Source organism: Lacerta agilis, chromosome 6 (assembly GCF_009819535.1).
Source record: "Lacerta agilis isolate rLacAgi1 chromosome 6, rLacAgi1.pri, whole genome shotgun sequence".
NCBI lineage: Eukaryota > Metazoa > Chordata > Lepidosauria > Squamata > Lacertidae > Lacerta > Lacerta agilis.
Genome location: NC_046317.1, coordinates 15,344,227 through 15,357,468, shown reverse-complemented (window position 1 = coordinate 15,357,468; position 13,242 = coordinate 15,344,227). Strand labels below are relative to the sequence as shown.

Genomic DNA, 13,242 nt, shown 5'->3' with positions numbered 1-13,242 from the left:
AGTAAAATATTTATTAATGAAACTACTGTACAAGAAACATCAAAGCGAAATGCATCATACAGAAAAAGTACACTCTAGGTGACAGATGAAAAAGTGCATGCAGATTGCTTTAATTTTATTTATTTTTAAGTCAGAAAACAGAATACTAATCTTGATCCCTATTATCTTGAATTGGTGAGAATTTTCTTCTCTGAATTTACAAAATGTCATTGAACATATATGACTAATACACATTGGCAAGCAAGATGAATGAATTTCAATTTTTGGATTTTATTTTACAGGTATTTTTGCTTGACAATTGTGAGTTCTTTTAAATATTGTGTTTGTTTGTTTGTTTGTTTGTTTTTAAAAAAGGAAGAATCTTCTCATATTGGACTGGGTGGTACTGCCAGGTTGCTCTGATGCCATACACAGCTTTCAGGTTTTTAGTTAGACACCGTCAAATAACATATGTTGTGTTAACATTCAGGAAATGACATTGAGTCTATTTTTAAAAAAATTATTTTTGGCTCAATAAATTTTAAATGTATGGTTTATCATAACCTAATATTGTCTTTGTCTTCACTGCAGTGGATATCCGATCAAACTTTCCCCTTCTTTTAATACTTTAGGGAATTTTCAAACGTCGGGATGTTTGGCTGTAATGCCCCAAGATTTGTTCTCCCTGAAAGAAATCATAGTGACAATTTATTAAACTACAGAGCAACCTGGCTTTTAGGGGTCTGTACTTTTAGATTGTGCTCAATATACCTAGCAACTAAATTGTGATGCATTTCATCATCATTATTTGTTATATTTTTCATGCAATTACTTCCGCTTCTAAAGTGCCTGGGGTTGGGGGTTTGGTTTATATATATATTTTACTTTTAAAAGAACATGATCAACCTGACCCTAAACACAAAAGGCCACAATCCAGTAAGAGTTGCTTGTGATTTACAACATAATCCTATACACATTAACTCAAAAGTAAGCCCCATTGAGTTTAGTGGGGCTTACTGCCAAGTAAGTGGGTATAGGAACGCAGCCTAAGTCCCACTAAATGCAATGGCATCCATTGATTTCAACAGTGCTTAGTTTTCACTAACATTTCGGATTGTACCCCACAATAGCTTAGAAGTAGGTCCCATTGATTTTCAATGAAACATAAACTTCCAAGCAACTGACCCAATCCACTTAAAGTTAGTTGCATTTGCTTTCAATGGGACTTGACATAGGCTAGATGCAACTACTTTATCCAATTCATTTCAATTGGATTTAAGCACAACTAATGTTCATTGCATCAAAGCCATTGTGTTTAGCATTGCAGCCTAAGACAGGGTTATAATATCAAATCAGTGGGGCATTACTTTTTCTTTTTTAAATAAAAAATAAAAACCTCTGAAATTTCATCATGGATATGTACTATGAAGCAAAAACTTAAAAATAAATCCTGTTTTAATATAGCACTAATATTCCCTTTACTGTGTCCACCATCACACACTCACACATACATACAGTAAAAGCAACACAACACACTGCCATGGGTAAGACTCCATTAAAAAAAAGATGAAGACAAAACTTGATGGTAAATAAAACTCCTTCAATTCAAAATGGTTTATTCACACAAATTTAATAGGATATATCACAATTGTTTGGTCCATAAATATTTAGGGGAAATAGTTTCTATACAATGCATTTCTCAATAAAACAAAGAAACATGGACAAGTTTGCTAGACCACTTAACTGTACTAGAAACACGAAGCTCAATATATAAGATTATTGAATTTATCAACTATATCCGAAAGAGTGCACAACTGCTTTCTATGACATGTTTGTCCCCTCTACCAGGATATACACCATAAAAAGAGTTTCAGAAATAAGAGGTAAAACAGTACAAAACTAGTGAGGTGTCAAAAGGGCTTAAAACAGTTAATTTAACAAACAACACATATATATCCTGATTTTTTCCCCCACAAGCTTACTCCCAAGTTATCGCATAAGGCACATTGTAGAACTGAGTTATAATTAGTCTACTTAATAAAGTAGATCTATAGTACCATATAGTTGTTCTGTCAAAGAACAAAATTTATAAGTATCAATATTTTTTTTGTACCTGTAAAAGTGTATTAATAAAGATCTCAGCCTCTCCAAGGTTGTTTGGTCTGGTTAGTGGTAAATGCCCATAAGGTAAGAGAAACAGGAAACATCCAAGGTTGGCACCTCAATCCTAAATGTATCAACTTGGAAGTAAATTCCACTCAAGTCATTTGAACTTACTTCCATCTAAACACGCTTTAGGTCAGCAAGCCTTAAGCGTTCTAGAAGATGATGACTACACTTGCTAAATATATAACGACAAAGACACATTTTCCTCTGTTACAGTGTTAACATCTCTTCCATTGTTTTCTTTTAAAAAATAAGCTACTTTTCTGTGCTAATTTTCTAAAAACCCTGAGCAAAAGTTACAATAATGCACTTTAATGTGGGCAGTGAAGTGTCAGTATGTATCCACGCGTTAGTAGAAAACAACAAAAAGAATTCCTTTTTTTTAATACCAAAAAATAAAATTTAAAATGAAAAAGGAGATTCGACTGAAGGGGGGTTTGGAGGAGGAGGAAGGGGTAAAATCCAAAGTACTTGTGCAAAAGTTATTCTTAACAATCCACCCAAACCAATATCTTCTTGGCGGATTTTGGTTTGGTTCTGGAGTGTCTCCCATGTCTAATTAGGGGGTTACTGGAATAAAGGATACAAATGAACATTCACCACTGCCCAGACCATTCAGACTTTTAGCTTAAATTATAAAATTATAAAATAAAATAAAATAAAAACACTTGCAAATGTAAACTAGGAAAGGTATTTCCAATTAGCAATGCATCCACAAGGCTTCTGAGTTTGGCAGCTTCAGTGATTGCGAGCTTTAAATCCCTAGGGGTTCCCCCCACCCCAATGCATTTTCTCTTCTACAATATTTTTTAAGGGGAAAAGCTAGATTTAGCACAGAGCCCTTTAATTTAAATGGGTTCAACATGCTTGGATATGTAGCCAGTGTGTCTATCAATGTACATGGTACTGTGTTTATTATATAAATACAAGTATACAGACGCATAGAGATATGAACTGACTGTTTGTAGAGGGCACCATTTAGCAAAAGTTTGCCATGATTCTCACTCCATTGGAAGCCACGGAACAGAACTTAGTAACAACTAGCTGAAGCTCTGTTGATTTTAATGGGCCTTGTTTAACCAGGTCTGATGCATGTTTACTTGGAAGTAAGCTCCACTGAGTTCAAGTGGGCTGACTTCTATGCAAGTATACAGCTGCAGTCTTACATTTGCTGGTTTGTTCCTTTTGAAATTAATACATTAACATGGCAGACAGACACCATCTCATGGAAAACAAATCAGAAGGATGCTCAAAACAGCAATGAATACAAGATACTGGAATCAGCTTTTAAACGTCTTAAGAAATTATATTTTGCTTATTTCCATCTGTTACCTTAATAGTGGGTAGGAACACTCGAGCCAGAATTGTGTTTGTGATTTTGTAAAAGGAAAACCAACAGCACCTCCCCCCTGATCTCAGGTATGTTTCAGCCAGTCCCATTAGGACTTAAAATTGTGTTTCATATATGCTGGATTTCAGGAGCAGGAGAAAAAACCCAGCCCAGAAATGTTTCAATCTTCAATTGTTTAGCAGCCATCCCCAAGCCTCTTAACCCAGAGCAATCTCATTCATTTCAATGCAACTTGCCCAAAGCAAGCATGTAGAGGACTGTAGCCCTTTTTATAATACCCAGGCTTTCTATGAAGAAATATTGTCCTCAAACTACCCAGATGATGCAAGCTCTATTCACTGGCCCTCCAATTTTAAACACTTTAGGAGTGATCCAACCAAAGCTAAACCTAATGAAGACTCCTAGTAGTTCTATGGGAATCAGATTTAACTCTCTTGCTGAAATCAATGGGACCCAAAGTGTTTAGTTTTGTGTGGAGTGTGCCAATTACTTGTTCCATTCTAAATCAATGAAAGCTTGATTGGATATTTGTTTGCTCCGAACAGGGGTTCCAACTTGAATAAAATATTGGGGGGAGGGGGAGGTTAGCCCTGCCCAGAATAATTGATCACATGCCACAGTGCACACACACCATTTGAACGGCAATGCCCATCATTTTTTGGGGGGGGCTCAAATATTTTATGGGGGGTGAAGACACACACACCCGCCCCCTAGGAGTTTGCTCATGTGGCTCCGAAGTAAATCCCACTCATCTGAATTAGGATTATTCCCAAGTGTGCATAGAATCAGGGGGGTTGCATCCAAAATGGGTATGTTAGAAGAAAGTCAAGTTGGTGCTGTCTAGGCAGTAGGAACTTCACAGCTATGAAGTGCATAAACTCAGCTGGGGTTTTAAACATGCCAAAGAGTTGTATAATTGAACTGTGGAGCCTTTCTCACACAGACACAACTTCTGAAAATGAATTGTCACTTCCTTCTAGGGAAACTGGGCAAACTTTCTACAAATTATTCATGAAAATGTGGTAGTGGGAAGTTGGATCTGGCCTTCAAGTCACTAGCTAGTGACCTGAGCTGGACCCAACCTTCCATCTAAGAAAGTCTGTAGGACTTCCCACCAGTGACCACTAATATGCGAAGACTTGATTTCGTAGTTTCTTGGATTTAGACTCCACCCTACCCAGGACACACTTTCCCCATCTGATCTCCTAACTCAGTGTTTTTCAACCACTGTTCCGCGGCACACTAGTGTGCCGCGAGATGTTGCCTGGTGTTCCGTGGGAAAAATTCGAAAGATTTTTTTTTTTAATGTCAAATTTCCGCGGCGAGCGGGTTCCGTCGGGGCGCCATTTAGCCTCTCTGGGGCATCGCCCTCCTCCGGCCAGCAGCACGTCCGTCCGTCCAGAGGGCCGAATGGCTTCTCTCTGCCTTGCCGGCCAGCGCGCCCGCCCGCCGGGGGACTCTTTCTTCTTCACCCCCCTCCCCGCTTCGGACTGCGCAGGGACACAGTGTGAAGACACACAAAAGGGAGGAGGGGGCTGCAGCTGCGGCCAGGGTCCGGCAGGACAGGCGAGGGGGAGGAGGCGGGGGCGCGAGGGGCTCCCCGGTCCTACTTTCGGTGCCTCTTCATTGGCCTTTGGCTGGACCCGGGCGGCGGGGGGAGCCAGCCCTCAGTCCCCTCCCCCGCGCAGGCACCTGAGGTCAGCCTCGCCAAGCGCCCGCCTGAGAGGAGGAGCCGGCGCGGGGTGAGGAGGCTGCCGGCGGGTTCTCCCGGGGGATCCCCTCGCTGCCTCTACACCGGCGCGGCTGTGGGGAGGACGGGGGCCCGGTGGGAACAGGCAGCGCTCCTTGATGCGCGCCCTCCTGAACGGGCTTCTCGCCCCGAGGATTCTGTGCAGCGCTGCCCGGCCCGACAGGGCTGCATAGAAGAGCTTCCAGTGCCAGGAGCAGCTGGGCGGAGGGGCTTCCCGCCGGCCATGACGAAGCGCCTCGCAGCCCGTGCAATAAGGGAACAAGATCCCCCAAGAGCCAGCGGCCTGTTGCAACCTGAGCGCAGGGAGAAGGCCTGTCTCTCCCAGGGCTGCGGACCCCCCGGCCCCCAACATCTCGCTCGCTGCGCTGCTCCTGCCCGAAGTAGACCGTCAAATGCGGGGGGGGGTTGCTGAGGGACCCCAAGGAGAGCTTCGTGGGGGCTGCCGGGGTCCCAGAGTAGAAGAAAGGCGGCAGATAAAGGGCAAAACATGCCCCTCCAAGCACTATTAACCCGTTGTTGCCTTCCTATTTGTTGTCTATTAAAATGATGGCTTGGGGCAGAGCAATATGTATTTGAAGAGCCTGCCAAACTCAGCTTTCTTTTCTACTTATCTATTTATGGCTGTCCTCCTAGCTCTGATTTTGATGAATTGCTGCTATAACTGGAGACCTTCTTGAAGCTATGCAAGGTATGACACACAGCACTTAGGGCTGATAAAGATCTCTCAGCATCAGTGCTGTGTGTCTGCCCCCCTCCTGCATCCTTTTCTCACAGTAGCCCAATGGGAATAAGCTTGAAAGCAGGGCATGTGCTCCCAACATGCTGCCTCCTATGTGAGGTAGATTTGTGTTTATTTGATTCCTATTCAAGAGAATTACTTTATATATAGTCAATATAGGCACAGAGTTAATTTTTTTAACATTTTCTAATGGTGGTGTGCCTCGTGATTTTTTTCATGAAACAAGTGTGCCTTTGCCCAAAAAAGGTTGAAAAACACTGTCCTAACTCACCTACATTAAGCCTGATAATAACTGTGCAAACTTCAGTTAAACAAAAAAACAAAAAGCCCTACTGTTATGCATTAATAAAAATCTTACAAGGGTTTTGTCTGCATAGAAAATAAAAAGGAACAAAATTAAAATGTCCTGATCATAAAATAATAGCCAGCATTGGTGACTTATATATGTTTTTGGACACCAGCTCCCATCAACTGATGGTGGCTGATGCTGTCCCATCAATCTCCAGAGGGCATCACTTAAGTTGCCCCTGCTACAAAATGAGGATTAGGAACCTAAAACTTAAAGTCATTCCCATACAATCTTTCAGTGGTGATATACTGGTGTTGATTGAAAATGGCCACAGTGTTTTATACTAAAAAAAAAACTGACTGGCCACAGAAGACTAGGCCAGAGTGAGGGCATATCTGACCTCAGGATGTTACAAGCACAGACCATCTACAAGTCAAGGTGCAAATGGTGGTATTTGAAGGGTTGAGACCCATGTTTACTTGCAAATCAGCCCCACCTCCAGGATTCTTGATATCCCCATGTTTGAGAGGGAAGGCAGGCCCAACTCTTGCCATACCCCTATACCTGAGGCAGGGGTGGGGTCATTATTTCAAGTACCGGTAATATGGAGATGACCTCAGGGTGAAAGAACTATCTGTGAGTATTGATTCTCTAGTACCTAGTCATCTGTCTGCACCCCAGTTCACATCCTATGCAGTGGCTACTTTCCCCTTCTGCCTTTGGTGGCTCTCTTTGGACAGCACCATCAGTCAGCTGCCTGCCGGGTTGGCAAGTCAGCACACACCACCACTCTGGTACAACTGCCAAATGGACCAAAGAGGAAAGAGGAGAATATCTGACATAAGGTCAGCAGTCACACATGTCATCGTGACTTGCAAACTGTTAAGAGGTATATACTCCTGACATCTATTTTAATCGCAGGAGCTACCCATCTGCACTTTTGTAAATGAGTTGGATTTAGAGCAGATATTGTTGAACTCCAACTCACATCAGCCCTAGCTGCAGTCCCAACAACATCTGGGGGGTCACAGGTTCCCTATCTCCAATTCAGAGGCAGCTTTTAAGGCCACAGGTTGGACCACGTGCAAACCATAAATTGAAAGCACATTTGTACCACTGTAACAGTCACGGTTCCCCACCACCGCAAGAAACCTGGGAACTGTAATTTACCTCTCACAGAGCTACAGTTCCCAGCACCTTTAATGAATTACAATCTCCAGGATTCTCTGGGGAAAGGCATGTGCTTTAAATGGACGGTGTGACCTATCCTCATTTACACAGAATTATGTTCAGCTGATGTCAATGGGAGGCCTAGCCCTGTTATGTGGCAAAAAGGAACAACTGCCTCAGGTGGCAGATCTGGGGTGCTGAATTTGCTGACCTTTACTGCCAGTGTGGCAGCTTTGAGACTTTCTTTCTCAGGCACCAAAACACCTCAACTTTATTTGACCAACAGGAATTTATTACATGTATATATGTTCTTTAAGAATAAGTTTGAGGATAACAATCCATGCCCTTTTTTTGTAATAACACAATTTTCTGACTTCCATGGTAACCATTCACCCACCCCCATAAAAAAAATCTGGAAATAAGGAACATACAATTTTAAGAGGCACTTAATAGAATGATTCAATAGTTTCCCTTTAATTAGGCAGTGGTTAAAAAAAAATTCCAAAGACAATTTAGAGACAAAGAATACGTAGTTGTAGAACAGAAGTCTATTACTGCAAACTCATTTACCAAGTGGCTGCAGATGCTACCGACCAAGCTGGTTTCCCCCAAACATTTTGTGGGTTTGTTTTATTTCCAAAAAATAAAAAGTCTTGCAAATAATATTATTATTAATATAATTATAATAATAATGGAGAAAGAAGAAGAAGGGGGAAGAAAAAAGTAAGAATATTTCTCCTTTTTAAAAGTCAAATGTTAGAAAAGGTTTGTTAAGGTAGTTTGTGAGGGGCTTCCGGAATCGTGGCTGTCCAAGTTAGAGGTCACTGATGACACTACAGTGATAGTGGGATTGGTCAGGTCTGTTAAAGTGGTCGCAGTGCCGGGTGGAGTGAGAGCGCCGCTGTCTGCTGAGGGCGGGGCCGGAAGCGACGTGCCGTCAGCTTTATCAACACCCCCATTCTCCTGCCGCAAAAGGTTCCTTCTGAATTTGGCTCGTGCGTTTTGGAACCAAACCTGCAAACCAATCCCAGTTGATTTCTTTACCAATGTTTGCCTTTTGATTTTGATGGTTTTCATAGAAATCATAGAATTGTAGGGTTGGAAAGGGACCCCGAGGGTCATCTAAGTCCAACCCCCTGCATTGCAGGAATCTCTTCGTTCCTCTCTCTTTCGTAGCAGTTAAATACATTTTAAGGGGTGTTTTGGTGGCCCTTTTATAATTATTATTGGCAAATCCTCTCTTCCAGGCTTTCCACCCATCAATTAACTCTTGATACCAACTTGTCTTTGGGGAAATGCCTTCAGGCCCCTGTGTGTTGTGGGTGATCCTAGGGCATGGTCACTTCACGCACAGCACTACCAAGGCGGCTGTAGTGCCTTAGTTGCTTCATCTGAACTGAGAGGGCTGTGTTCAAATTACACGTGTGTGTGTGTGTGTGTGTGTGTGTGTGTGTGTGTAAAGGGGGCCCTTGATGAAATCTACACTCCGCACCCATTCATCCACCCACTTTTAAGCTTAGCTAAAAGCTCAGGCTCCCTGTATCATTTTTACATCGTAAAAATGTCCCTCAAAACACACACAATACTTTCCTGCAACTTGATAGAGGCAGGCAAGCAACCTTTCAGAAAAGTTTGCTTGCCATTACTGACCTTCTCCCTAAGGAATCTCTGGTGTGTTCCTACGAAGTCCCAGTTTCCCTGGGACACAGCTGGAAAACCACCGATCCACATCATAATTGGAGTCATTATTTTTTGGCTTAGATTTGTTCTGTTTAGAATGCTAAGCCAAAATCTATAGCTGCTAATCCATGTCTTTCTCCAGGATACAGTGAAGCACTGCTAGAAACTGACCTGAGAAGTTCTGCTGACCTATTCATGCTAGAAGATCATTGCTTTGATGGGTATCTTTTCTCATCTCTGCTACAACATCTGGGTTTACTACCCCAAACACAATTCTTAGGGTGGAATTCAGTGTCCCATTATTGTGATTCTCCTGTCATCCCAAGCATTCCTGCTTGCCAGGTGGAACTCCCCTCCCCTCTCCTCCCACCCCAACCCCCCCCCAAACTGGGGGTTCTCCAGAACTCATTGCGCGGGTTCACATTCATGCAACTATTTAGTTGAATCCAGCCCTCAGTGTTTTATCCACCAAAGTGGTCCCATCAGTGCAAGGACTTCCACTTGCACAATGGTGCTTTCTCTTCTCTCCTACCCCCCCCAACTCTCCCAAATTATTTCTGGGGGGGTCTGAAAAAACCCCAGAACAGAGGAGTGGGGTGCAGGGAATGTAATTTATTTTGTGCAAGTGGAAGTCCTTGTGCTAACTGGTTAACTTTTTTGGACACAACCCTAAAAGTTGCATTTGGGGTGGTTAACTTACACGGGCATTTTAAAACACGAAGAAGAAATGCAAAGGGAAAGAAACTATCTCCCAATAATGAACTATTTTTCTTATACTCTGCATTCTGTTTCACTATCGGGTGAGTTACTGCTTTTGCTCAGACACTACTTTCCCTTTGCATATACTTTGCTTAATTTTATTTAAATATCTTCCATTCATTGGTGGTGGTGGTGGTGGTGGTTGATGGTTTCTACGAAGCTGGCTTACAAGATACGATAAACTATGGGCAATTTAAAGGTGTGATTAATTTATTTTTTACAAATGGGGGAAAGCCGCCTTGAGTCTAATTATCATTCTTGCATGGTGATCATTTCTTTTTACTGAGTTACTCAGTAGACAGACCTCAGATCTATCACATTCCCAAGAATAACCCAAAGTTGATCAATGGGAAACATTCCTAAGAAATGCTCAGTTTGTGGGAAAAGTCAGGTTAAATGTGAAATTTCCCCCCCTACATAATCAGCAAACCTGTGAGATATATCTGTTGCTGGATTACACTACTTTGGGCTTCAGGAGTAGCAGGATCAAATGTTTGAATGCGCCCCAAGCAGAGTGAAAATTAGCATGTCAGGGAGAAGACCAGGCTAGCACCTCCTCCCTGACATGCTAGCTCTGTATGTGGAGACATGTTATTTTTTTCTGGAGGTACATTGACGAAATCCATCCCCTGCCCACATTCTAAAATAGTAAAATCCAGCAACAGATGTGTCACATGGGGCTGCTGATCATGCATAGCAGCCCTCCATTCTGTTTAATAGGGAGGCCCCTTAACTGACAAAAAAAAAAAACTGAGGCACTTCCATAACAAAAAATTACTACCGGGGGGGGGGGTAGAGTTTGCACTCAATGGCTTGACTGGATGCCCAAGGATTGTAACTTTCATTTGCCTTCAACAAAGCCTACCAGTTCCTGTTTCGGTTAAGAAGGACGCTACATGAAGGTCCCACCCTGATAAGAGCAGAAGACCTGCTCTTCTGAGGGCTGGATGCTCCTTCAGTGCTGGAAGGTGTTGGCCCTAGAGGGTAGCATCATGCTTCCCTTGAGCATTCCCTGGGTGCATTTGGATATGAAGGTATACATGTTTAGCTCTGAACCCTCTGAATCTTTGGAGGGACACAACTCAATGAAGCCTAGCACAAGGGCGATGGGAGGCATTGGAAGTAAGGGGTGTGCTATTTTGAAGTGGAGGGGGGGAAGTTTTATAATGGAAGGCTCTTACCTGCAGAACTCTCTTAGTTAGGCCCGTCTTCTGGGCAAGCTGCTTGAGGTCCTTGGCATCTGGGTTGTGGTTAATAGCAAAGTAGGACTTCATGGTGCGGAGCTGGTGGTGCTTGAAAGAAGTGCGCATGCGCTTGGTCTTCTGAGATGGGGGATAAGGCTGCTGGTCTCTGTCCAGGTGGTCTGCCTCGTTCTCATTGCAACCTGTTTGGAGAAGCCACAGAAAACGCCCAAAGTGTTGGGTGGAGATCCTACATGAACATCTCAAGCAAGCAGGCGCTATGGTGGGGAAGGGCCATAGCTCAGTGGCAGAGCATCTGTTTTGCATGCAGAAGGTCCCATGTTAAAGCTCTGGCACTTCCAGGTAGGGCTAGGAAAAGACCCTTGACTGAAACTCTGGACAGCTGCCGTCAGTCAGTGTAGACAATAAGGAGGTATATGGGCCAATTGTCAGACTCAATATAAGGCAGCTTCCTATGTTCCTAAACCTTTAAAAAAAAATAAGGGAGAAGAGAAGGCAAATATATTTCCCCTAAGTATGGGATTATATGTTTACCAGGCCCATATACTACTGTGGTGTGTTACATTGCCTGAATGCAGTATTATTACTACCCTCTGCAAAGACTATATGTCACGCCAAATAAGGTGGTACAATATTGGACTACCACACTTCAGACAACAGGTAAGGGGAAGTGCATTTCTGAATGCTCTTGCAGGATTAAAATAGGAATAAAGGTGGTGCCTGAATGTAATATACTAATGTATCTGAGAGAAAGATTTAACATAGCATGCCCTGCAACATTTCTCCGTTGAAAATAGGGACATCCTATTTATTATTATTTATACCCGAGCCACTTGGGGAGGCTTCCAACGTATATAAAAACACTCCAGGATCAAATCAGAAACCAGGATGGCTTCTGTAAATCTGTGACTGTCCCTAGAAAATAGGGACTGTCCCTAGAAAATAGGGACATGTGAATGGTCTGACATAGACCTCTCCCTGATGAGCTTACAATATGCAGGGAAGTGTTTTGTTTTGTTTTTAATATGGAGAAGCATTTAAAAATATGACATGGAGGCCATTTTCATACCATAGACATAGCTAAGGGAGTGCAGGGGGGCAGCTGCCCCCTCCCAAATCAAGTAAACATATAGAAATACTTAACAAACTGATCAACTGTGTCACAGATAACTTGGTTCTGCCCCCCCCCCAAAAAATATAAAGCCTGTCCCCTTAAAATAAATACTGGCTATGTCCATGTTTCATACGGTGCATTTAAATCACCATGATACCACTTTAAACAGTCATGGCTTCCCCCAAAGAATTCTGGGAGCTATAGACCCCTATTCCCCACACAGAACTGCAATTCACAGAGTGATTTATCGGACAGTCTCTATTCTCAGGGAATTCTAGGAATTGCAACTCTGAGGAAACGGGGGTCTCCTAACAACTCTCAGCATCCTTAACAAACTACACTTCCCAGAATTCCTTGAGCGAAGCCATGACTGTTTAAAGTGGCATCGTGGTGCTTTAAATGTGTTGTGTGAAAGTGGCCAGGGAGAGAGAGAGACTCCACCAGCAAAATGCTGAGACAGAAGTGGTACAGTCCATAATTCTCCCATTTCATTTCACATTAATCCCCAGAATAGTAAGCGAAATCACTTGTGGGGGCCCTGGGAGAAGTGCTTTTTAGGCGGAAGTGCCAAAGGGTTCACCTTGGCCTTTTCCTGTTTTAAAACATTTATTATGCTCACTGCTTCCACATCTGTTAAGGGAGCTGGTGTTTTGAGAACGAGTCTGCCAGGTTTCACTCCTTTTGCATTATTATTTAAGGGAAGCCTCTTCCCCAGGGGCGAGGAAGAGCTTTGCAGTGTGTTCCCAAGGAATTGTTTAAAATCTCGCTCATCATTTTGAACAGCAAAAGGGAGGAAAAATTCACTCACAGAAATCAGCCAACTGTGGCAAGAACTGAACGTTGCACAGCCCTCTCATGTGCTGCTGACATCCTGAGACCCACTTTCTCTACCTGGCACAGGAGGGGGCAATTTGCACCAGAGAAGGAGGAGGCCAAAAGTGATGGGAGCAGTTAACCTCCCCACAACCACCACCGCTCCCCAGAAGTTTGCCCAACATTTCTCTGATAAAAATAGGGATGTCCTATTCAAAAGTGGCAGATGA

General features: G+C 43.0%; 1 protein-coding gene across 3 annotated transcripts in view; it reads right to left on the bottom strand.

Annotated features, from left to right (window-relative positions):
- Positions 1-334: 334 nt before the first annotated feature.
- Positions 335-13,242, bottom strand: part of LHX9 (LIM homeobox 9) — a 45,850-nt gene continuing 32,942 nt past the window's right edge. For 2 of the 3 annotated variants that reach the window (XM_033151422.1, XM_033151423.1), the window contains 2 exons: positions 11,065-11,267; positions 7,895-8,458 (listed from right to left, as the gene is read on the bottom strand). In XM_033151422.1, the coding sequence (XP_033007313.1) occupies positions 8,201-8,458; positions 11,065-11,267 (461 nt within the window). In that variant the 3' untranslated portion in view covers positions 7,895-8,200. Of the gene's footprint in view, positions 665-7,894; positions 8,459-11,064; positions 11,268-13,242 lie in introns of those variants that run through there. The other variant, XM_033151424.1, reaches the window with a different exon arrangement.